A 26221-nucleotide genomic window follows, 5' to 3' on the forward strand; every position below is an offset into this window, starting at 1 on the left:
CGCAACAGCTCAGGCCTCCCTCACAGCCTCTGGACTGAGCTACATATTCCTTGGGGTCATCACATTTCTTTCTCATGTGCACTTATTAATTTTAAGTCCTCAGTGACTCTTCAAGAACATCTGTACGTTCACTCGCATACATGAATCGAGCAGATAAAAAGCCCCATCTCAGCACAAAGCTTTCCTCCTGAGTGAGGCGATGTTTCTGAAATGTGGTGTGTATAGAACTGGGGGCTCCGACTGACCTTGAGCTCTGGGGATTAAACTTGCGGGGGAGGCCTGACAGGCCCCTGATCGTCAGTGTGGTCGCTTCGTGGGGACTAGGAACGGGCATCTCCTGCAGGGGGTCCCGTGATGAACAAAACCTTCTTAACATCAGTTAGCTCCCTGCCCATATTCAGTTTTCCCTGACTGCCTCCAAAATATCATTTTAAAGTTTATTTGCTCATTCAGAATCAAGATAAGACCCGCCTATTGCATTCAGTGGCTATTTCTGGTGTGTCTTTGAAATTCTGTAACGGTTTCTGCCCCAAGGGCTGTAAAGGCTTCAAAAGGCTTAATGCCGGCTCAGGGACACCCTTCTGCCCTCCTTTCTGTCTGAGCCCCAGGAAGCCAAGTCCTCTTTCCCAGCAGACAGACCGTGGAGACAGGAGAAAGGAGGCTGGCCACAGTCCGGTTTCTGAGGGAGCTATGCCCCCACACAGACTAGCCTGCGTGGGGACCTGGGTCGGCAAGACCCGTAGCACCGTGATGGTCTGTTGTGACTTTGAGCTTGAAGCAGGTGATGATACCCACAATTTTCGGCAGAAGGAGGGCAGGCCAGGCTCACGCAGGGTGTGGTGTCCTGATGCAGGGGACTGGCTCCTGACGATAGACCCTCTCCAGGGGCCCGCCTGCCAGTTTACGGATCAGACTGCAGACAGGACACTCTTGTTTTGGGAGACCCGACAGTGTCCTGCAGAGCCGTGAGCAGGCGTCTGCAGCGGAGCCCTGCTGTGCTCAGCACCCCCTCCCGGGAGCGGGCAGGACAGATTTGGGATTTACTATTATTATTAACCAAGCAAGATGCTGAGACATATGTTATCCTAATAAGTTATGTAACTTAATAGCGATTTTACAACATAGGCTGTAATAAACCTTACATGTATATGGAATCCGGCTTCCAAAAGGCCCAAAGGCACTGCTCCAACACAATGCGTTCAGTCTTCTGTTGTCATTATCACAGTAATAATTGAGCAAAGTTTCCCCCCAGAGGATAAACGGTGATGCTGCAGCTGAGGTGGGGGATCAAGTGAGGCCCCTGCTTGTGGGGAAACTGGGACCAGCACCCAGCTTTAGAGCCAGGTGTTCACCCCCTTCCCCCGCCCCCTCCCCCAGGCCAGGCAGCGGGCTGGTACCTGTGGTTTCCTGGTTGGGGTAGGAACTCTTGTCCTCATTCTCGTTGGGCTGGAGGTCATCCATGTTGATCTAGGCAGCCAAGGGAGAGGAGGAGGGTCCGGTTAGATAAGATCCATGGTTTAGAGGCCTCCAGTAGTCTTGAAATTGCCCCCGAGTCTAGGCTGAACTGTCCCTTTGTACATGACCCTCAGGACACCAGCAGAAGGCTGGCCTTCCTCCTCTGCACGCCCACCCACCCTGGCTCTGTCCCCCTCCTCTGGCCTCTTTGTTCCCCTCCCCCCCAGCATCTGGCTTCTGGGCAGAGCAGCCCACCCAGCACTGCTGTCCCCCTCCTCCCCCCTCTCTCTCCCTTCCCAGCCCCGCCCCGGCTCCTTGGCAAAGCAGCCCATACCTTGGTGGCGGGTGGGGACTCTCCATCCGCCGTGATGGATTTCAGCTCAATTTTCTCCTCCTTGGTCTCCTCCACGGCCTGCTTCTCTACCACCTCTTGCTTCTTCTCTGGGCTGGCGGTCCTGGCGGGTCAGCAGGAGAAAAGAGCAAGGGATGTTGACTAGAGTAATAGCGTGCTGCCCTTGTGGTCCCTTGGGGTCCAGACCACCAGGGCCTGGGACCACCTGTCTTCTGGGGGCCCTGCTGTGTGGATCAATCTTTGGGGTACTGGGCCTCCCCCCAGCTCTGTCCTCCTCAGTCTCTGCCCCTGCTAGGCTGTGTCCAGCACTCAGCTGAATGCCCAGCTTCTCCCCGACTCAGCCTCCATCTAATTCAAAGGTTCCTGAGAACCTGCTCAGTATCTGGCACAGGTGTGGCCCAGATTGTCCGTCTGGACACGGACGAGGACGGCGTGGGGTCCTGTCTTGTCTGCTCGTCAGCAGAGATGAGCTACAGGACAGTGAGGAGGCATCATCTTTCCAGATTCTCCTCCGACTGGCTGCCCTCCCATCCCATGCTCTACTCCTACCATCTGTTATGACCCTCGTCTCAAAAGAGAGTCCTCCAACTCCTGGACCCGTGGGGAAACAGGACACCTCACCAGAGATGTAATTCATGGTGCTCCTCGCTTAGAGTGATGTGCAGGAATAGGGGAGAGGCCCAGCTCACTGTAGGGGCCCCCACCTAACCCCATCTAGAAGGACAGCCGGGCAGGCCCAGCCTCTCCTGAGCACTGACGGGAACGGCATTTTGGAGCCGGGCCGCGCTTGGCCCGGGAGTCTCGCAGTTACCTGGCTAGCTTCTTCCTCTCCTTCTCCTCTTCCTCCTCCTTCTGGGCAGACGTGAGGCTCTCGGCGTCAGCCAGGTTGTCCACGGCAATGGCCAAGAACACGTTCAGTAGGATATCTGTTTGTGTCCATTCTTAAAGAAAATGACCCTTGGACTTGGGGTGGTGGGTGGGCACAGGGGCTAGGACAGGATGTGCAGGGCCGGAGTTCCCCACGGGGAGGGGCTCCGAGCCCACTGAGCCCCCCTTCCCTCTGCACCACCCTCCTAGCTTCCTGTGGTTTCCTGGGGGATCCGGAGCAGGCGGGCACACAGGCCGGGCCTGAGGGCGGGAGGCAGGGAGCCCAGCCTTGCTCTAATTGCTGGGTTTCGGTGCTGCTTCCCACAGAGACAACCGCCTGTAAGTGACACTGTGAAACAGCGCTGCCTCCAGCGGGTCATGGCGCTGGGCGGTCATTACCACCACCAGGAGGTGCCCGCTCACCCTGCCCACTCCCGCCATGACCTTGTTCAGACAGAGGCCCCAGAAGGGTCAGCTGGGGCTCCTGACTGAGCGGAGTCTGCTGTTTCTTCTCCCCTGCCCCTGACTCGGATGCATGTACCGTGGGTCAGAGAACCGGATCAGAGCCAGTCCAGCCAAGAGGTTAATGCCGGTCAGGCCCCTCTCCACCCCAGGCCCCGGGTGGCTCTGGTTCACATGGGGAGCTGAGGGGCCCAGCCCCCAAGGGCAGGGGCTAGGCACACGGTACCCAGTTCAGCCTCGCTTGGCCCGCTAGGTCAGGTGCTGCCATTTCCACCCCGGTTCCAGGACACTAGGTGGACAGCCCTGGGTGTGTCTGAGGCTGCGAGCTGACCTCTGAGTCTAGTTCATCTGTAATTCTACTTTACAAGCCTCTCTGCACAGAACCCCAGGGGATATGACAGGGGAGGGCTGCCTGCAGTGAGGGACCTGGGAACCTGCCCGTGGCCTGTCCAGTCTGCCTGTGGCTAACATCCCCCTGAGCAGCTTCAGAGGGAGGGCAACAGGTGAAGGTCACTTCCGGGGTGAGGGTTTTCCTCCCTCAGCAGGCCCCCAGCCAGGGCAGCAGGTGTCTCATGATGAGGTCTGAGTGGGAAGCTGTAAGGCCAACACCACTGGGCACTGCCCACCTGGACCCCGGCAGCTCAGGGGGATGGACTCACATCCCCCCCGGGCCTGGCTCCAGGTTCCCATCCCGACCTGCCTGCACCACTAAGGTGGTCTTGGCTGGACATGTGCCTTTTCCTTCTTCTCTGGGGAAGGGTTGCCCTGGGTCCTCCCTGGTCAGGACCCGCTGGGCACACCTACTGGCATTGAGCTACAAGTTAGGGGGGCAAGAGGGGGCGGGGGAGGCAGGCGCAAAGGATACAATTTCCACAGATGAAGAGGATGATGAAGTAAATACAGACTAACATCCCTGGAAAAGAGGGGCCGCCATAAGCCATGATCCCATCATACATCACCGAATTCCAGTCCTCCCCGGTCAGGATCTGAATGACATAGTCCCACCAACGAGGGACACAGTGTTAGACCAACAGCAAGCCCGAAGCTCCCCTGCCCGGCCCCCTGCCATATAGAAACCTCTGACACCTCTCTCCTCTCCCCGCCTCCTGCCGCCCGCTCTCCTCCCAGGGCTCTGAGCTGTGATCCTGCAGGTCCAGCCCTCTCCTTCAAGTGTGTGGCCACTGCCACAAATGATTGACCAACTGTAAGTGCTTCCTGGGAAAAACACCTCCTATAGCCCAGGCCCAGTGCTTGGTGGCCGCCGTTAGCCAACCCTAGGGCTATGGCATCAAAGTGCCCGTGTTCACTGAGGCGCCACGTGGTCCCCCAGGCTTCCCCTAGCATGAGGACTTTGGGTACCATCTATAAGATTTTGGCAACATTCACGTTATCATTCAATTTAATCTGTAAACGGATCTCCTTTTAAACTTCAGTGCTACTTGAACTTGGCCCCAAGCCAACAGATTTATGAAAGTCACAAATTTGATGGTGGTTGTATTTTCCTGGGAGCAACCTCCCCTCCTCTCCCCTCCCCAGCAAGAGCTGTCTGCTCTCTTTTGTGGATATTTTGGGCTTTCATGTTGAATGTATTTGAATAAAAGTTTCCATGGCTAAGAAACAGATTTTTAAGCCACTGAGTTGGATCTTTTTTTTTCTCCCCCCAGGGGTCCATCCAAGAGTGGAATTCCGTGGGGCTTGGGGGTGGGGAGCTACAGACGCTCCTGGGCTCCCGTGACCGACCTGGTCTGGCTTTGGCTGCTCCGTGGGAGTGGGAAGCCCCTTCCTCTCTGCTCCCCCGCTCCCCCGGTACCTGCTTTCTGCCCCCTCTCCCCCCACCTCCCTGGCCATGATCTGGCAGAGAAAGGTCCATACCTGAAACACGGTGAGGAGGGACTGTGGGAAGTTGTCGAAGGTGCTCCTCCGGGTCTGCATCTCATCAAAGTTGAACTTCCCCCCAAAGAGCTGCATCCCCAGGAGGGAGAAGATGATGATGAAGAGGAAGAGCAGCAGCAGCAGCGAGGCAATGGAGCGCACTGAGTTCAGCAGGGATGCCACCAGGTTGCTCAGGGAGTTCCAGTACCTGCGGACGGACGAGGGGGCGTCAGCTTCATCCCCTCCCTCCGCCTGCCACACCCACCGGGGCTTTGAGAATGACTGCAGCTCCCTGCTCTTTGCCCTTCCCTTGGGGCAGCGTGGTGGTGGGACTGGGCTGGCCAGCTCACAGTTGGAGTGTGAGTGACTCAGTTCAGGGCCCAGGCTCAGGAGCCTGGTTCCGACCCAGCTCTGCACATGCCTTTGGGCAAGTTGCTCAACCTCCCTTCTTTCTTTCTTCTCCCCACCTGAAGAAATAGGGGCAGTGACAGCTTGTACTTCATTGTGTTATTGGGAGGATTACATGTGATAATGATTTTTTAAAAGCTCCACCCTCAGGCAACAAAATAAAAAAATAAACAAGTGAGACAACATCACACTAAAAACTTCTGACAGTAAACTCTTCAGCAAAGTGAAAAAACCTACAAAATGGGAAAAAAAATATTTGCAAACCATATATCTGATAAGAGATTAAGATACGAAGACATATTCTTCAACATATATGAAGAATGCATACAACTCAATAGCAAAAAACAAAGAACATCCCAAATAATCCAACGAAAAAATGAACAGAAGGCCTAAATAGACTTTTCTCCAAAGAAGACATCTAGATTGCTAACAGATACGTGAAAAGATGCTCACCATCACTAATCATTAGGGAAATGCAAATCGAAACCACAGGGTCTCACCTCACCCCTTTAGCATACCTATCATCAAAAAGACAAGAGACAAGTGTTGTCGAGAACGTGGAGAAGAGGGAACGCTTGTGCACCGTTGGTGAGAATAATGTAAACTGGTGCAGCCTCTGTGAAAAACAAAATGAAGCTTCCTCAAGAAAATTAAAAATAGAGCTACCACATGACCCAGCGATTCTGCTTCTGGGGATATATCCAAATGATACGTCCATTGCAGCATTATTCACAATAACCAAGATGCCGAGACAACCTAAGTGTCCATGAACGGATAAATGGATAAAGAAGATGCAGTATACATTATCTACAATGGGATATTACTTAGCCATAAAGAAGAAGGAAATGTTGCTATTTGCAACAATGTGGATGAACCTTGAAGGTATTATGCTAAGGGAAGTAAGTCAGACAGAGAAACACAAATACCACACGATCTCATTTATATGTGGAATCTAGAAAATACAAAAACAAAACCAAACAAAATCCCTTACGAAACTCAAAGAAAAAGAGATCAGATTTGTGGTTACCGGGGGCAAGGTGGTGGTGGCAGGTGGAATTGGATGAAGCTAGTCAAAAGGTACCAACTTCCAGTTACAAATTCCTAGCACAGAGTTGGACATGACTGAAGCAACTTAGCAGTAGCAGTAGCAGAATTTATTTCAGTTCAGTTCAGTTCAGTTTAGTTGCTCAGTCGTGTCTGACTCTTTGTGACCCTATGAATTGCAGCACGCCAGGCCTCGCTGTCCATCACCAACTCCCAGAGTTCACTTAAACTCATGTCCATCGAGTCGGTGATGCCATCCAGCCATCTCATCCTCTGTCGTCCCCTTCTCCTCCTGCCCCCAATCCCTCCCAGCATCAGAGTCTTTTCCAATGAGTCAACTCTTCGCATGAGGTAGCCAAAGTACTGGAGTTTCAGCTTTAGCATCATTCCTTCCAAAGAACACCCAGGGCTGATCTCCTTAGAATGGACTGATTGTATCTCCTTGCAGTCCAGGGGACTCTCAAGAGTCTTCTCCAACACCACAGTTCAAAAGCATCAATTCTTCGGTGCTCAGCTTTCTTCACAGTCCAACTCTCACATCCATACATGATTACTGGAAAAACCATAGCCTTGACTAGATGGACCTTTGTTGGCAAAGGAATGTCTCTGCTTCTGAATATGCTATCTAGGTTGGTCATAACTTTCCTTCCAAGGAGTAAGCGTCTTTTAATTTCATGGCTGCAGTCACCATCTGCAGTGATTTTGGAGCCCCCCAAAATAAAGTCTGACACTGTTTCCACTGTTTCCCCATCTATTTCCCATGAAGTGATGGGACCAGATGCCATGATCTTCGTTTTCTGAATGTTGAGCTTTAAGCCAACTTTTTCACTCTCCTCTTTCACTTTCATCAAGAGGCTTTTTAGTTCCTCTTCACTTTCTGCCATAAGGGTGGTGTCATCTGCATATCTGAGGTTATTGATATTTCTCCCGGCAATCTTGATTCCAGCTTGTGCTTCTTCCAGCCCAGCGTTTCTCATGATGCATAGAAGTTAAATAAGCAGGGTGACAATATACAGCCTTGACATACTCCTTTTCCTATTTGGAACCAGTCTGTTGTTCCATGTCCAGTTCTAACTGTTGCTTCCTGACCTGCATACAGGTTTCTCAAGAGGCAGGTCAGGTGGTCTGGTATTCCCATCTCTTTCAGAATTTTCCACAGTTTATTGTGATCCACACAGTCAAATGCTTTGGCATAGTCAATAAAGCAAAATGGCTGTCTGAGGAGGCATTACAAATAGCTGTGAAAAGAAGAGAAGCGAAAAGCAAAGGAGAAAAGGAACGATATAGGCATCTGAATGCAGAGTTCCAAAGAATAGCAAGGAGAGATAAGAAAGCCTTCCTCAGCGATCAATGCAAAGAAATAGACGAAAACAACAGAATGGGAATGACTAGAGATCTCTTCAAGAAAATTAGAGATACCAAGGGAACATTTCATGCAAAGATGGGCTCGATAAAGGACAGAAATGGTATGGACCTAACAGAGGCAGAAGATATTAAGAAGTGGCAAGAATACACAGAAGAACTCTACAAAAAAGATCTTCACAACCAAGATAATCACGATGGTTGTGATCACTCACCTAGAGCCAGACATCCTGGAATGTGAAGTCAAGTGAGCCTTCACTACGAACAAAGCTAGTGGAGGTGATGGAATTCCAGTTGAGCTATTTCAAATCCTGAAAGATGATGCTGTGAAAGTGCTGCACTCAGTATGCCAGCACATTTGGAAAGCTGAGCAGTGGCCACAGGACTGGAAAAGGTCAGTTTTCATTCCAATCCCAAAGAAAGGCAATGCCAGAGAATGCTCAAACTACCACATAATTGTGCTCATCTCACACGCTAGTAAAGTAATGCTCAAAATTCTGCAAGCCAGGCTTCAGCAATACGTGAACCGTGAACTTCCAGATGTTCAAGCTGGTTTTAGAAAAGGCAGAGGAACTAGAGATCAAATTGCCAACATCCACTGGATCATGGAAAAAGCAAGAGAGCATTTACTTAGTTATAGATAAAGGAATGCTAGGCATGTAACGTACAACACAATGACTGCAGTCAACACTGTTGTATATGAAAGCTGTCGACAGAGTCAATCCTAAGAGTTCTCAACGCAGGGATTGTTTTTCTTTTTATTGAATACACTGTACCTCTAATGAGATGGTAGATGTTAACTAAACCTATCATTTTACAATATTTGTAAAACAGACCATCACGCTGTACACCTTAAACCGAGACACTGACATATGTCAATTATTTCTCAATTAAACTAGAAAAAAATAAATTCCAACTCGAAAAAAAAATACCTCAGTATAGTGCCTGGCACACAGGTGATAAAGGTTAGTAATTATTGTTACCACTATTGATCTTCAGACAAAAAGACATTAAAATTTTCTTTCTCCAGAATGTAGCCCTCCACCCAGCCCAGGCATGAGTGGGGTCCCCATCGGGTGAGGGTGGGCAGGGTGGCTCATGGATAAGAGAGGGTGCATGGCTTATTGTGGTTTCCCAGATTCACCCTATTCAAAGAGTTGGTTCTTTAAAAAGCCTCTCTTCTGGAGGTTCTGATTCAATGGCTGTGGTTGGGGCCCAGAAACCTGTTTTTCACAAGGATCCCAGAGGATTCTGGTAAACAGCCAAGCTTCAGAAACCCTGAGTTGCGACCACCCCACCCAACCCCATCCCTCCTGCACGCCTCCAGCCTGTGGCTGGCTGTAAACACAGATGCCCTTCATCGTGGGGACGGACGGGGAGGGGGAAAACCCTCTCCTGGCAAAGGGGGTGGGACACGAATGGTTGGAAGGGCTCAGAGACCTGGGACAGGGTCGGTTCAGGTGCAGCAAAAGGGACACGGCCTCCAGCTGGGCACGTGCCAGGACCCAGCCTCTCGTATCTCCCAGCGCCACCCCTGCCTGGCCACCTTCCAGGTCACAACCTCAATCCCCTCCACTTAAGATATTCCCAGCTTATCACTGAGACAGACAGGGAATCATTTCTGCTGCTCAAGACAGTGACATGCAAGCCACCCCCACTGCAGCGTGGCAGCCGCACCCCGGCCGGACCCCTTTCTCCCGGGAACGGCTTTCGTATTAAGTGCCAGAAGCAGATGGGCCAGCAGTTTGCACGTAAACATGACCTTCTCCCCAACCTGGAGTCTCTCCTGCTCCTTTCTCCTTCAGACAGCTTTTCTCCACTTTGCTCTGCCTGCCAGCCACATGCTCTCTGTTTGCAGAATGTTAAGATACATCTCTGGAGAAGGAAATGGCAACCCACCCCGGTGTTCTTGCCTGGAGCATCCCATGGACAGAGGAGCCTGGCAGGCTACAGCCCACGGGGTCACAAAGAGTTGAACATGACTCGGCAACTAAACAGCAACAACAATGTACAGTTACATGCACTTGCTCCGGAAATGCTCGTCCGTCTTCCTCATCTGTCTCACCAAATAGGCTTGAGACTGTGAGGGCAGAGGCTTTCCTTCCACCTGCTCTGTCTCTGTCCTCAGGTGATTCTGGCCAGCCTGCATGTGTGACAGGCTCCTGGTCAGCTAGAGGCTGTACTGACCGTTCTGCCTGAGGCGAGGGAGTCAGAGAATCTCTGTGGGGCTAGAACACTTGCCCTGCTTAATTTAAAGTTCCCAAACCTGCCTGGAGGGATGCGCTGAGGAGGGACCACTTCCTACATGCCAACTCCCAAGCCTCACCTGGAGCCATAAGACCACTGTTGTGAGGGCACCAGCACCTGGCGGCAAGGCGGTGTTTAGGAACCAGAACTCTGGAGCATGTTTGTAACGAGAATACCCAGCTGTATCCGCCAGTGGTGGGGAGCAGGGGTTAAGGTCATGTGGGTTAAGGTCACAGAGCCCCTAAACTGCACAGAATATTCTGGGAAAGACAATGGCCATAAACATTGGTGCCTTAGTTTTCCAGAGGCTTGTGGACATGAGGGGAATAGACTTAGGCTAGTCTATTTAGGCTAGCCTAATAGACTTAGGCTAGTCTATTCTAGGAGAAGGCAATGGCACCCCACTCCAGTACTCTTGCCTGGAAAATCCCATGGATGGAGGAGCCTGGAAGGCTGCAGTCCATGGGGTCGCTGAGGGTCGGACACGACTGAGCGACTTCACTTTTACTTTTCACTTTCATGCATTGGAGAAGGAAATGGCAACCCACTCCAGTGTTCTTGCCTGGAGAATCCCAGGGATGGGGAAGCCTGGTGGGCTGCCGTCTATGGGGTTGCACAGAGTCAGACACGACTGAAGTGACTTAGCTTAGCATAGCATAGCATAGTCTATTCTAGCTTCTGAGCGCTGAGGCTCAGAGCTGTCTTCTGGCCAGGGGTGCAGGGGCGCCAGCCTAGCAGGCCCCAGACCCGAGAGAGAAAAGTCGCTGAGTTGGGGAGGAGGGCTGGCTGGGGAGCAGACAGGGCCTTGGTTGTGGGGAGCGGAGGCTGTGATGGAGAGCAGGTTGTATCACCTGTCATGGGCCAGGAGCTGATCTGGGAACGCGTGGTGGAGGAGGTCTGGAGGGGCTGATGGGGGCAGAGCCTCTGGCCAGAAGGGAGAACCCTCTTCTCCTTCTCCTCGTGTCCCTAGGGGTGCCCAGTCGTCTCAGTTGATGGCGGGGTGGCTCTCTGCATGAGAAGTTGGTGTGATGGGGCCCCCATGGCCCATCCCATCACAGTAAAGCACAGCTATGTCTCTGGCCCAGGGTTGCCCTTCAGGCCTCCTCACCCCCTCAGCAGCAAACCACCTCCTGGCACCTGCCACCCAGGTCAGCGTCTCACCTGCCCTTCCCCCCTGCCCCTTCCAGCTGCCACCCTGAGGAGCCGCAAAAGTATCACAGCTGGCGCTCTTAAGACAGCAATAAATCACAGCACACCAAAAACATCTGATCCACTGACGTTAAAGGAAGGACAGAGGACAATAGGAAAGAATGAATGAACTAGTGAGCGAGCTAATCAGGGATTCAGGTAAGACCATCACTGAGGGAGCAGGTGTTCAGGCCCCGACGTCTCCCCATAGATTCCTCCATAACATAAGGTCTGAGGCTCCCGACCTTCCACGGCCAGACCACGTGTCACACTGGTACGTGTCAGGAGAACAGACTGTGGTTCCCAGATGTGTGGGGGAGGTGGGTGAATTGGGAGAGGGGGTCAAAAGGGAGAAACCTCCAGTTATAAAATGGAGTCCTGGGGATGTGGTGCCCAAGGACCACCTCAGCAGGGGTCGAACCCTGGTTCCCTCAGAGTCACCAGAGCCTGGAGGGATGCTGAGGCTGAACCCGGCATTTGCTGGGCCAGGAGGCACCAGATAAGATTCCATACCATGGCAGTCAGGGTCTGGGATGGCCTGGGCCTGCGGTGGAAACTGCTGGTTTAGTTCCACCTGTTCCCCATCCTGCAGTTCACCTAGGGGCCGAGACTCTAGAGTCAAACCCAGCTGGATAACAAACTCAAAGGCCTGGTCTTTCCTGTTCGCTTCCGAGGCCTCGGTCACGCAGGGGCCAGACCTGCATGGGCCTGCAGCCTGGTCACACTGGTAGGGCAGCCTGCCTTGACCATGGGACTTGGGAGCCTCTCAGAGTCCCCTGGCTGGCCCTGTGGTCGTGTAGGGGTGAGGCAGGGAGCGGAGCATCGTCCTCACCTGTTTCCTTAATCCCAGAAAACCAGCACCTTCCTCACTGATGGCTGGCTCGTGGGCCCCCAGCCTGGGAAGTGGGTGGATGTCAAAGTCACCTTTATAACAGGGGCCTACAACGAGCGCAGAACCTCCCTGGGTCCCTGGGAAGGGTCGGGGCTGGGAGATGGCAGGGGGAGGGCGATCTGCAGCTCACGGCCAGACTGACAGGGACACCAGGACACTCAGAGACTTGAGGGTTTGAGCTTTGGGCTGTGGGGCCCCTGTGGTCAGGATTCACCAGTGGGGCTGTCCATGCTGAGTCAGCTTGGTCTCACTTCTCAGGGCCTGGGAAGGGAGTTGCAGGAGCAAGGAAAGGATTTAGGGCTTCAAAGGGAAAATGGCAATGGCTAGAGGGACAGTGGTGCACTTAAAGACCAATTGTTTAAAAAATGAGATACAATTAGTAAATTGGAATCGCATCCAGATCTAATCAAACCAAAGCTCCTCCTCCTCCCCACAGAACAAATGTCAGGCTGACAAACAGCAGATAAACTAGATATTAAAACCATGCAACACTTATAACCCCACAGAACCCTGAAGCCGGAGAAAGGACCTCACACCTCCTTGGTCATTCACTCAAAGATAATGCAGGTGGAAAGACAACCCTTAGAATGGGAGAAAATAACAGCAAATGAAACAACTGACAAAGGATTAATTTCCAAAATATATAAGCAGCTCATACAACTCATGCCAGAAAACAAAACTAATCAAAAAGTGGGCAAAAGACCTAAACAGGCATTTCTCCAAAGAAGATGCACAGACGACTGATAAATACAAGAAAAGATGCGCAACGTCGCTTGTTATTAGAGGAATGCAAATCAAAGCTACAGTGAGATATCAGAACGCTGCTGCTGCTAAGTCACTTCAATCGTGTCCAACTCTGTGCGACCCCATAGACGGCAGCCCACCAGGCTCCCCCGTCCCTGGGATTCTCCAGGCAAGAACACTGGAGTGGGTTGCCATTTCCTTCTCCAATGCATGAAAGTGAAAATCAAAGTGAAGTCGCTCAGTCCTGTCCGACTCTGTGCGACCCCATGGACTGCCGCCTACCAGGCTCCTCTGTCCATGGGATTTTCCAGGCAAGAGTACTGGAGTGGGGTGCCATTGCCTTCTCTGAGATATCAGAATGGCCATCACCAAAAAAATCTACAGACAATAATGCTGGAGAGGGTGTGGAGAAAAGGGAGCCCTCTTGTACTGTCTGTGGGAATGTAAACTGATATGGCCACTATGGAAGACAGTATGGAGATTCCTCAAAAAAAAAACTATTTCTTAAGAATAAAACTACCACATGACCCAGCAATCCCACTGCTAGGTGTATACCCTGAGGAAATAAAAATTGAAAAAGACACATGCACCCCAATGTTCATTGCGGTCTATTTACAATAGTTAGGACACGGAAGCAACCTAGATGTCCATCAACATATGAATGGATAAAGAAGCTGTGGTACATATACACACAGTGGAGTATAAGCCATAAAAAGGAACACTTCTGAATCAGTTCTAATGGGGTGGTTGAACCTAGAGCCTATTATACAGAGTGAAGTAAATCAGAAAGAGAGAGACAAAATATTGTGTATTAACACGTATATACAGAATCTAGCAAATGGCACTGATGAACCTCAGTGCAGGGCAGCAACAGGGACGCAGACGCAGAGAACAGGCTTGTGGACACAGTGGGGGAAAGAGGGGGTGGGCTGGATGGAGAGAGTAGCATGGAAACGTCTACATTACCGTATGGAAAATTAGACAGCTAAAGGGAATTTGCTGTATGACTCAGGGAACTCAAACCGGGCTCTGTGACAACCTAGAGGGGTGGGATGGGGTGGGAGGTGGGAGGGAGGTTCAAGAGGGAGGGGACATACGTATACCTGTGGCTGATTCATGGTGATGTATGGCAGAAACCAATACAATATTATAAAGTAATCATCCTTCAATTAAAAATAAATAAATTTTTAAAAAAGGAAGAAGAAGGAAAAAATCAATTTAAAAACTTGGCTGGATTCATGTTAGGTCTTCATCATTACGAGTGTTCTCAGTTGAGAGCCGTCAGAAGTACCATCTTAATGGGGTTGGGGCTACAGTCTAGAGAAGTGAATGCCAAGAAAAGACCACGATTTCCAGTTATACACAAAGGTTCATAATTTTAGACGAGAAAGAGGACAAAGGATGGCTGCAGAAAATCAGGCCAAAGTGTCTCAAAGTGAGGTTATCAGAGCCCTGGCTCAGAACACCCCGGGGGTTTCTGGTTAAAATCTCTAGGTTTGGGGAGATCCTTAATGAGCTCCTTTGAGGAGGACAACTTGGTTTGAGAATCACAATCACTGGTCCAGAAAACACTGTTAAAAATAGCATCTCCGAGAGATTTTCAAAGAAGAGGGCGAAAGAGACTTGTTTGAGGCAGGGCCAGGCTGACCCATCTCAGGGGACCACCAGGCACACTCCCAGACCTTATTTTAGGCACATTCTGGGCTCTGGAACATATTAGGGATGAGGTTCAGAAGCGGGCATGGGATCCCCCCACAGCTAGTCTCTCTGGCGTCTTCCAGAAGCCCCCAGAGGGTTTGGAGACTGGAAAACAGGAAGACAATGACCTTTTCCAAAGGAACTTCTAATTAGATGATGAAATTGTTCTGTTCACAGACTTTCTGGGGATCTGAAAATTCTTGTGGACTGGCTTTGGGAAGCTCGTGGATAAAGACAGGCTTAAAATGGTTTCTTGGCAGTAGTTTCAGATTAGAAATAGGTAAATTGTTGATAAAAATAGAATGAACATTAAGATACTATGACAATACCTGGGAGCAAGAATTCTTTTCTATAGGAATTAAAAAAAAAACAAACAAAGACAAAGCCCCAGGCAGGTGGGGTTTTGAGAATTATTTAAAAGGCACCTGAAATGCCACATTAAAAATAGCTTTGGGCAAACCCCAGGAGGAGCAAGCAGAGTCAGTCAAAAATCCTTTAAGTCCTGTCTCTGGAGATGGACAAGAGAGTTTAGAAAGTAGAGAAACTGGAATCCTTACACAAGGAAAAACTAAGATTATGGCGTCTGGTCCCATCACTTCATGGCAAATAGATGGGGGAAAAGTGCAAACAGTGACAGACTTCATTTTCTTGGGCTCCAAAATCACTGCGGAGGGCGACTACAGCCTCAAAATTAAAAGACGCTTGCTCCTTGGAAGAAAAGCTTCCAAGGAGGCGAGAGGAGGGCGGCACGCACCTTGTGATCTTAAATATCCGCAGGAGGCGCACGCAGCGCAGCACGGAGATGCCCAACGGCGACATGATCTTGGTCTCCACCAGGATGGTCTCCAGGATGCCGCCGCACACGATGAAGCAGTCGAAGCGGTTGAAGAGTGACACGAAGTAGGCCTGCAGGCCCAGGCTGTACATCTTGAGCAGCATCTCCGCCGTGAACAGGGCCAGCAGCGCCTTGTTGGCCGTGTCTGCAGGGGCCGCACGGGGCAGGGCAGAGGAGATGAGGGTGGGGGTCCCTGCAGGGACACCCTGCGCTGGGTCCCGTACACGGCCCTCCCTCTGTGACTCATCTAGTTACAACCTCAGCACACATCCAGTGACATCCCCCCACCCCCAAGTCCCCCCACCCCACAGCGGCTCTCCAGGAAGCCCAGCTGCTATCATGTCCATTTTCCAGACACAAGAAGTGAGGTTCGAGGGGCTGCCATCTGTCTGCTCAGACCCACCAGCCAAGAGTGGGAGCTGGGGGGGTCCTTGTCTGCCCTTGTCACTGGGAGGAGATGGGCCTTCCTAGTTCCGAGAGACTCCCTGGGGTCCAGGCTGGGTCTGCCTGACTCTCGGGTTGGTACCCCAGCGAGGGGTGGTGGGACTGACAGCCGTGGAGGACAGGTCCCTGGGCTCAGGCCACCCTTGTCCTCTCCCTGGCTTTGTGCTCACTGCCCCTTGCAGGTGCGGGCCAGCACACCTGGAGGCCGGGCCGTGGCAATCCGTAGGGGGTGACGGGTAGGCAGTTAAGGATCAGACAGAGCCAAACAAGCCACTGTTCCCGACGTGGTCTCCTGGACCCAGTGGTGACCGCCGGGACAGGTGGACTGCATTGCTGGTCTGGTGGGTCCCGTCTATGTACAGTGAGTTGGTGTTGCTTTACTGGCTGGTGAGCTGCCAGGCCCTGGTGTGGCCGGGGTGACCCACTGCCCCCTCATCCCTGGCCCTGCTCCCCTTGTCCACACCCAGGAGAGAGCCCCAACAGCCTGAGTAACAGGAGGGCTGGTGGCCTCTCACCTTGGACTTCCGTGAGCCAGTGGGGCTGGTTGTAGTGCTCGGAGGCGATGGTGAGTGTGTTGAGGAAAACCAGGAAGATGACCAGCCAGTAGAAGATGCTGGACTTCACGGCCGCACGGCACTTCCTCCTGCAGAACCGATTCCACCGGCGCCAATAGCGGCTGGAAGGGGCAGAGGAGGGGGACGGGAGAGGGCTGCTGTGAGTTCAGGTCCTGTGCTGGACACCTCCTTCCCCTGAGCTGGCCCAGCCTCACCAGGGCCGAGGGATCAGCATCCCACCGCAGTCACCAGCTCATGGCTGGCAATGTGGCCTCAGTGGGGGTGGAGTCGGGGAAGGGTGTCCTGCTCCTCTGGGACCATGGCCCCCTTGTCTGTGACCCCATGCAGGGTCAGCCTTGTGTGAGGGTCTGGCCTGGTGCTGAAGGGAGGTATCTGAGTCTTTAAACAACTCTGCAGAGCAGGCATTGTCCTGCTTTTCAGAAGAAGGCCAAGGGTCCTTGAGTTTGGGCCCCTGGACTGACACCGGCTGCGGTCGGAGTCAGTGGTGTTACCACCCTCCACCCCCAGCCCAGGCCCCAGCCTCACCCAGCTGCCTTGTCTATGGGGTGGGAAGAGTCAGCAACAGAGCTTCTTGCCTTCATGGAGGGTTCTGTTCAGGACAATGGGCAGAACCCCCCATGAGCCCTGAAAGCCAATCCACGGGTGGCAGGACGCTCGCTCCCATGGCCTCTGGTTACAGACTTCCGTCAAACCTGGCTGTGCATAGAATCGCATGGGGAAACTTCATACCAAAACCCCACCAGTATCTAGGTTCCAACTCCAAACCAGTTAAATCTGATTGTCTGGGAGTTATTTTTAAATACCCCCCAGATACTGTTGGGCTTCCTAGGTGGTGGTAGTGGTAAAGAATCCGCCTACGTCATACACACTGAGGAAACCAGAAGGGAAAGAGACACGTGTACCCCAACGTTCATCACAGCACTGTTTATAATAGCCAGGACATGGAAGCAACCTAGATGTCCATCAGCAGATGAATGGATAAGAAAGCTGTGGTACATATACACAATGGAGTATTACTCAGCCATTAAAAAGAATACATTTGAATCAGTTCTAATGAGGTGGATGAAACTGGAGCCTATTATACAGAGTGAAGTAAGCCAGAAAGAAAAACACCAATATAGTATACTAACGCATATATATGGAATTTAGAAAGATGGTAACAATAACCCTGTGTACGAGACAGCAAAAGAGACACTGATGTATAGAACAGTCTTATGGACTCTGTGGGAGAGGGAGAGGGTGGGAAGATTTGGGAGAATGGCATTGAAACATGTAAAATATCATGTATGAAACGAGTTGCCAGTCCAGGTTCGATGCACGATACTGGATGCTTGGGGCTAGTGCACTGGGACGACCCAGAGGGATGGTATGGGGAGGGAGGAGGGAGGAGGGTTCAGGATGGGGAACACATGTATACCTGTGGCAGATTCATTTTGATATTTGGCAAAACTAATACAATTATGTAAAGTTTAAAAAAAAAAAAAAGAATCCACCTACTTATGCAGAAGATGCAAGAGGCTTGGGTTCAATCTCTAGGTTGGGAAGATCCCCTGGAGGAGGAAATGGCAACTCACTCCAGTATTCTTGCCTGGGAAATCCCATGGACAGAGGAACCCAGCGGGTTACAGTTTGTGGGGCCGCAGAGTTGGACACGACTGAAGTGACACAGCATCCACAAATACCATTGCTGTTTGTTAAGATTCTGGGTGGTTCTCTTATGTAACCACAGATGACAACCATGGAGCTGGAAGATCCCAAGGAAACACTTGCATTTTATAACTTTGGTGGATGGGTTTATAGCTTGTCCCCAATTTCATCCTCAATACTGAGAAAATATGCAGCTATATTTGGTAATTCTGTTGGCCAAACATTTAACAAATGCCCACACCGTGCGAGGAGGGAAGGGAAGGGAGCGCAGGGGAGACTGTGGGGCTCTGCCTCGAGAGGGGATCTGGGTCTAGAAACCAAACAGCCAATGAAACAGCCATGCACTCAAGAGTCAGCTCAGGGATGGGATGCTCAGCCGGCTGCTGGGCCGGGGATGAGGAAGGCCACAGCTTCACTCATGCAGAGAGGACAATGAGCTGACGGATTTTGGAGGCAGGTTAGCAGGCCTTTGGCCCTGGCCCTGAATGCAGGGGAGAGAGAAAGGGTGGGAGGCGTAGAGCCAGTCGCCAGCATGGGCCCCCTGCAGAGGAATGCCTAGAGGCACCTGTAGGTCTTGTCTGTAGGCACACCCACTGGTGGCTGAGGACGGAGCCCCTACTTGTGGACAGAAGCGGGACACTGGACACCTGCACTCATATCTGCACAATGTCCTAGGTCTCCAGGTCCCTAGACTCTGCTGTTAGGACACTCCACCCACCCCAGACGGCCTTCAGGAGAGCTTGACTTTGTATTTCTACTCTGTTATTTTTGTGGCTACGGTTCATGGGAAATCCTGCTGCCACGCCTCTGCTGGAATCTGTTCTGAGACTAGGAAGGGGGCATATCTAAGGAGGCCTGGCTGTCCGGGAGCTGCAGGAGAACCTGGCTTGTGGCCTGCAGAGCAGAGAGGGAAGGAAAGGTTCTGACTTGATCCCACCCTCCATCACCTCGGGGGCAGGGACACCACCTCCAGGGAGCACCAAGCCTTGGCAGGGATGATGGCAGCCACTGGGGAAGGATCACCACACGGAGAAGAAATGCCCGGAGGTCAGAAAAATGATGGTTCCCAAGTGCGCTGTGGGCCTTCCGTTCCCCTAGACAGACTGTCAGGGAAGAGTGGGGGTGGGGTGAAGGGGGACAAGGCAACGGGGTGGTCTCTATTGGGGGGTGTGGCCTCTGAGTGCTGGACTGCGGTGCTGAAGTGCCTGCTCTGGCCAGGGCAAGACTCCGCTTGTCTCCTGTGACTGAGGTGGGTAATATTGTAGACAAAGTTGGGAGACATTTTTTTCCCCAGAAAAACAATTTCAGGACACTAATCTTAAGTAGTGTCAAGGTGGCTCAGTGGTAAAGAAACTGCCTGCCAATGCAAGAGACATGGGAGATATGAGTTCGACCCCTGGGTCAGAAGATCCCCTGAAGAGGGAAATGGCAGTATTTCCCAGTATACTTGCCTGGGAAATCCCATGGACAGAGGACCCTTGGCGGGCTGCAGTCCATGGGGTCACAAAGAGTCGGACATGACTGAGCACGCATGCATGAACAACACACAAACTGACCCTTGCCACGGGCACTTGCCATCTACCTCTGCAAAGATGAAATCATGTGCTGCTGCTGCAGCTGCTGACCTTCAGCACCCCTGCAAAGAGTTCTCTGTGGAGAGCAGAAATGAGGCCCTCCGTGCTCTGGAAAAAGCTGGCAGGACTGGTCGTGAGAGAGTTAGATATTTTCAGGAGATGTTTTCACGAGCCCATGTCTTACATCTCCTTATAGCTAGAAAAACACTAAAATCCTTCATGGTGACGTCTGCTCCTCGTGACTAGCAGTGACCTACAGACGACTAGCAGAAACCTGCAAAAAATGTGTGCTTGATTGTATGAACTCCCCCTTCACCAAAATCACGTATATCCTGACCTTCCCCCTGCCTCTTTGGAGCAGTTTCTCAGAGCTAGCTGAGATGCTGTCTCCCAGGCTATAGTCCTCACTTTGCCCCAAATAAAACTTAACTCTCACTTTGTGCATTTTTAAAGTGGGCAATAGTTAACATTATAGTTGCAAAGAATGTGTTTTGAATAGAGACAATCTCATTTACAGAAATCAGCCATAACTGATTCAGAGGCTAATAGAATTGTGGCCACTTTCTTCCGGGGTTTGGAGGAACTAACTCCACCTCTGTCTCATGCTGATGAAAGCTTGACTAAGTTCTCTTCCCAAGTCTGGGACTGGTGGACACAGGTGCCACGTGCTGGGGGCCTGTCCTGGGGGTCTGGAGATGCTCTGGTGGATCCCTGGTAGCCACTGTGACTGACAGTCAGGGTGGCACCCGTGGAATTGTGTGCTCGCGTGACAGTCACTCAGGAGAGCCACGTGGGCTTGGGCTGGGGTGGGGGTGGAGTAATTACTACCCAGAGAAAGTATTTAAAGATAATTACACACCTCCCACTCTTCAAAATACAGCTTTGCTTGACAACTGGTTTCCTGGCAACGCTTCCTACTGTATAATAAACGTAATAGTTTATTAGAACGTGTAAGTTTACTTGTGTGTTTACATGTGCATGGAGAATATAGAGATTAAATGATAAAGCAAGGAGGAGGAATTCACCTGCTATTCACATTCCCTCCGCTCCCTGGCAAAGTCATTTCCTCTACAGGTGGAACTTTCTGGACGCAGACCCAGAGGGCATGGTGGGCTTGGACGTATCCTCTCTCACGTCTTCTCACCCGTGTATCAGTAGTCCCACCAGACAACTCTGCTTGACGTGGCTGTCCCCCCACCAAGCCTCTTTTTTGGGTCTCAGCCTTGCTTCAGGGCTTGATGGGGGGCCCACCTTCCCCATGATGCACTTTTCTAGGTGTCCCAGCCTTGGAGCTCTAGACACACTTACTGTCTATGTTACTCACTTGGCTACACACTCAAGAGGCATTTGTTAAGCATCTAACCCAGTCGGGTACTACATATTCAGCAGTTAGCACACAGACAGGAAGCTCACGTGGTTGACGGACCCCAAGGGAGCTGGGTGCCAGGCGGGCTTAGTAGGTGCCTTGGGGGAAGGCCTCCCAGCCTGTCGTGGGCAGCCAGACAGGCTTCACAGAGAACACAATATCCCTTTCCTGTAAGTCAGTCTATTTAACGTGTGGTTCCTGCCTCTCCAGCGAGATGGAGATCACAAGATCCTGAGATTGAGGGGCAGAGTCCTGCCCTTTGTGATGGATCCGTAGCTCCCTGCCCCCAATGCCCCCACAGCAGGAACACTGGCCGGGCAGGCAGGTGGGGCAGCAGAGACAAGCTGTGCGCAGACTTGCTCTCTGCCTGTGTGGACAAGGCTTAAGACCCCAGGGCTGGGGTCAGGAGGACAGTGGGTGGTGCTCCTGGAAGAATCTGCCCGGTACAGAATTCTGGACAAGCATCTAGACAGGAGACACCAAATGGCGGACACCTGGGACTCTTTCCAGAGAAAAGAGTGGAGAACAAGCAACCCAGAAAACGCCTACATTTAATTATTTTATACAAAAGTAACCTAAAAATGGGCTATTAGGATGGGCAAATTTGGGCATGTACCTTGTTGCTGAGGGGATGGCAGAGGTAAGGGGGAACTTGGGGGCACATTTGTCTGAAGATGGGACAGGTTTCCAAACATCAGACCCCGAGGGGTTCGCCTCAGACCCACAAGGGGTTCACCTCAAACCTGGAGGGGTTCACCTCAGACCCCCAAGGGGTTTGCCTCAGACCCCAAGGGATTCTCCTCAGACCCCCAAGGGGTTCACCTCAAACCTGGAGGGGTTCGCCTAAGACCCCTGAGGGGTTCGCCTCGGACCCTGAAGGGTTCACCTCAGACCCCCGTGTCTCCCAGATCCAACCCCAGCACATTGCCTGGCTAACCCCTTCAAACTGAGAAGAACTCAGACCATTTTATTCCGTAACTGCTGAAGTCCTATTCTGAGCCCCAAATGTCACAAAATTCCTTATTATAACTAATTCCTCAAAGTAGAGACTCGGCTTACCAAGAAAATACTCTAATATTGCCCAAATATTGTAAGTCCATTAATTTGCCAGAATTTCCCTAAGACCTGTGCTCTAATATTTCTTTTAAAAATCCTGTGATTTTTGTATCCTTGTCTTGCAAATAGAATAGGCCATTTGTAGGTCAGATTCTACAATGTGTCATTGTTAAACTGAGAAAACGATCAAGAATATATATATATATATTTTTTAAAGTCAAATTTTAGATTCTCTACTGGAGTAAAACAGGCTTTTCCCTGTCTCTGAGGTTACTTCTGAGTGGCGGAAATTCGCTCCCCTTCTTTGCCTTTGTTACTGTGTTTCTCCTGCATCTCCTGCTCCACGTCAGTCGCCGCCGTCAGACAGACGGAGGCTGTGAGGTTGGAGTTTTCCTGCATCTGCTCCACAGAGGCTGCTCAGGGTCGACCTTGGTGATTCGGTGGCATCTTCAGGCCACTGCCAGCTTTGCTATTCCCTCCACAGAGCCAGCATCAGACTAAGATGTGGATGAGGTAGCTGCCATCTGACTCTGTAGGGTCACAGTGTCTGGTGTGGGAGCCACTGGCCGTGTGTGGCTACTGTGCACATGGCCAGTCCAAACTGGACGTGCAGGCAGTGTCCAGGGCACACTGGACTTTGAAGATTTAGTAGAAAAATTAATATAAATTAATATATCATTGAAGTAATACTTTAAATAATAATTTAATTACATCTTGAAATGATGTTTTAGATGCATTGGCTTAAATAAAAGTATATTGTGATTAATTTTACCTGCTCTTTTCCACTTTTCAACGTGGCTGCTAGAGAGTTTTAGAAACGGCAGAAGTGGCTAGTATTGTGTTTCTGCTCAGTATCTGTGCCATGGACCCCTCCCCTGACCCCAGACACAGCCAAGAAGAAACAGTTTTGGAACCCTAGGCAGGACCTCATCACAGGGTGCTGCCTGGGTCCCGGGCATGGGTCCTGATGCACCCACGCATGAGCCACTTGGCCACGCATGAGCTATGCAGCCCTGTGCCCCTTGGCCACAATACCCTCTTTTGAACATGGATTTCCTGATGGTGTCAACCTACTGCGAATAAGCCTTTGGGGATGGACACAAAGCCTTCTCTCTGTATTTCTGCTGCATCTTGAGTCGTAGCTGCTGGGGGAGGAGCCCTTCCTAAAGGGGCATCCAGGACAAGCAGGTGAGCCTTGTCTCAAAGCCAGGCAGAGTCTAGGGTTGTGGGGCCTCTGTGTTCCCTCTTCTCTAGGAGCATGGCCTACACCCTTGAGCACTGGACACAGAACACCCTGTCTCCTGGGCCATCTCCCTGCGTGGAGGCTTTGGAACTGTCAGAACACAAAGTGCTTTCTGAGCTTTGATTGTGAAACAGAACTTCGCTTTGAGTCTGTGTCAAGCCTAATGCTGTTCTGGGGCAAGACAACCCATCCATCCCTCCCCAAGAGATACCTGCCACCCCTTCAGGGCAGGACAGCCCATCTGTCCCTCCCCAAAAGGTACCACTGCCCCTCCAGATGCCAGAGAAGCAGTGAGATTTGAGTATTATGGAGAGAAACGATTTGCTACATTCTCAAGCTCTCTCCTGTGACAGGACCTGGGCCTGTGAGACTTGAAAGTGAAAGTGAAATTGCTCAGTTGTGTCCAACTCTTTGCGACCCCATGGACTGTAGCCCACTAGGCTCCTCCATCCATGGAATTTTCCAGGCAAGAGTACTGGGATGGGTTGCCATTTCCTTCTCCAGGGGATCTTCCTGGCCCAGGGATCGAACCCGGGTCTCCCACATTGCAGGCAGATGCTTTACCGTCTGAGCCACCAGGGATCTATTTTAGAGAGACTTGACTTCAGGCTTTTTATTGTAAAGGAGGTCTCAGCATGAGAGGAAGTGGAAAGAGACAAAGCCTGTGTTTTCCAGCCCCAGTGGAACAGGGAGCAGAAGGTGGAAGAGGAGAGGGTCTCTCACCAGTGACCCAGAGCCAAGTGTTAGAAACCCCGGGATAGTTGTAGGGAGGCTGGGACCCTGGGGCCGGAGAGCCTCTCATGGCTGGGGCACGGGGTCTGTGGGCGCCTGGGGGCACCAGCCTTCAGCCTAGAGCTCCACCCATGCAGGTGCAGGTGGTGATGGGTGGCAGGAGCGTGGGCCAGCGCCTGGTTCCTGTGGCCCATCCATGGGTTCAAAGAGCCTGGGGGCCAGAGAACAGAGTCCTCACTGAGCCCCTGTGTACTTCCGGGATCTTGAAATCCTAAGCCCGCTTGTCCACCCTGGAGAGGAGCTGGGCAGAGGGAAGAAGAGGGACTAAACATTCAGCCTCAGGGACTTGGGCTGCTCTGCTTGGCTGGACTAAAATCTAATGCTGTTTCTGCTCTTGCTGGGATTCTCCAGGTGGTTCAGATGGTAAAGAATCCACCTGCAATGCAGGAGACTCGGGTTTGATCCTTGGGTTGGGAAGGTCCCCTGGAGGAGTGCATGGCAACCCACTCCAGTATTCTTGCCTGGAGAACCCCACAGACAGAGGAGCCTGGCGGGCTACAGTCCATGGGGTCACGCAGATTTGGACACTACTGAAGCGACTTAACATGCACGCACGCATGTGCCTGCTACGTGGCAGGTGAGGCTGGGAGAGATTAGATCGATTACAAAACATAATTGATGTTTTCTGGCTGGTGCAAGTTTTGTGAGAGTAAATTCCCATGCCCATCCTCACATCCGACACAACCAGGGGATGGCCTGCTGCCAGTCAGCGCTCAGCTTGGCTCCATGCAAACCACACTCTGGAAGCCCATGGAACGTATTGGGGTTGCAGGAGCCCACATGGTAAAGGCGGTGACAGAGGTCTGAACGGAGTGATGCGGGAAGGGAGGGGAGTCTATAGAAGGTGTCGAGATGCGGTGACAGCCGAGCTTCTTAACAGGAGCCCAGGTTCTGCAGGGGGCCAGGACACCATGATTTGGGTGGAAGAAGGGCTCCATGCAGAAGCCTCGACGTGTAAGGGACAAGATGGGGGACACAGGCAGTGGGGCTGGAGGGGCGGACAGGGCGAGGACGGCCCTGCGGAAGTCTCTGAGACAGCGCTGATGGAACTCGCACGCCCTCACCTCACCAAGTCCTGTGCTGCTGCTGCTGCTAAGTCGCTTCAGTCATGTCCGATTCTGTGCGACCCCATAGAGGGCAGCCTACCAGGCTCCCCCGTCCCTGGGATTCTCCAGGCAAGAACACTGGAGTGGGTTGCCATTTCCTTCAATGCGTGAAAGTGAAAAGTGAAAGTGAAGTCGCTCAGTCGTGTACGACTCTTCACGACCCCATGGACTGCCACCTACCAGGCTCGTCCGTCCATGGGATTTTCCAGGCAAGAGTACTGGAGTGGGGTGCCATTGCCTTCTCCAACCAAGTCCTGTAAACGTGGCCAAAAGCGGCAGAGAGCTGCATGTGGCACTTATCTCAACTGGACTTCATCTTACAAGGGAGGGAGGCACAGCTTCTCACAACCTCCCGGGCTGGTGCTGCCATGAACACTAAGTCACCAGACCCCGAGCCCCACCTCAGTTGCCCCCTTGCTCGGTCCCCACCTGGGGCAGACCCCGGGGCCCAGCAGGAGAGGAGCGTCCCACTCACCTGAACTTCGACTTGGAGATCCGGTGGCTGAAAGGGAAAGAGGAGACATTAGCACATGACACACGTTTGCTTCGATTCTCAGACGTTCCCAGGTGACCATGTGGGCACTGGAAGGAGCAGCTTCAGGGAGAGAGCTCTGCAGTCAGCACCTCCTGGTGCTTGAGGGTTTGAAGCCGAGACACAGGGCCAGCCCAGCCCGCAAACCTACGAATCGAGCATCTTCTAAGTGGAGACATGGTCCCTAGAGCTCAGCGTTGTGTCCTCAGACCATCAGCCAGGCTGGCCACGTGTTGGGGCCTCTCTCTGAGGACTGTGGTGGAGGACAGGAGCCCCTGCTGCAGACATGGCCTTTGGCAGCTGGACATCAGGTGGAAACGGGCTGGCTGAGACCCAGCGCCCTGAAAACAGAAGCCTGAGGGCTGAGCCTAGGCCTGAGGAAACGGGTGGACTCCCAAGCACAACCCCTGATGCTGATGGTGGTGTGCGGCCCTGAAGACCTGGGCCCTTGTGGGCAGTC

The 26221-nt window shown here is 52.0% G+C and overlaps 1 protein-coding gene across 3 annotated transcripts in view; it reads right to left on the bottom strand.

The window, feature by feature from the left end:
• Positions 1 to 26221, bottom strand: part of CACNA1C (calcium voltage-gated channel subunit alpha1 C) — a 459271-nt gene that overhangs the window by 58595 nt on the left and 374455 nt on the right. For all 3 annotated transcript variants that reach the window (XM_055567708.1, XM_055567698.1, XM_055567691.1), the window contains exons 11-18: positions 25705 to 25731; positions 16386 to 16546; positions 15346 to 15571; positions 5009 to 5216; positions 4002 to 4122; positions 2619 to 2733; positions 1790 to 1910; positions 1398 to 1467 (exon numbers count right to left, since the gene is read on the bottom strand). In XM_055567708.1, coding sequence (XP_055423683.1) covers positions 1398 to 1467; positions 1790 to 1910; positions 2619 to 2733; positions 4002 to 4122; positions 5009 to 5216; positions 15346 to 15571; positions 16386 to 16546; positions 25705 to 25731 — 1049 coding nt within the window. The remainder of the gene's footprint in view (positions 1 to 1397; positions 1468 to 1789; positions 1911 to 2618; positions 2734 to 4001; positions 4123 to 5008; positions 5217 to 15345; positions 15572 to 16385; positions 16547 to 25704; positions 25732 to 26221) is intronic.

Source organism: Bubalus kerabau, chromosome 1 (assembly GCF_029407905.1).
Source record: "Bubalus kerabau isolate K-KA32 ecotype Philippines breed swamp buffalo chromosome 1, PCC_UOA_SB_1v2, whole genome shotgun sequence".
Classification (NCBI taxonomy): Eukaryota; Metazoa; Chordata; class Mammalia; order Artiodactyla; family Bovidae; genus Bubalus; species Bubalus kerabau.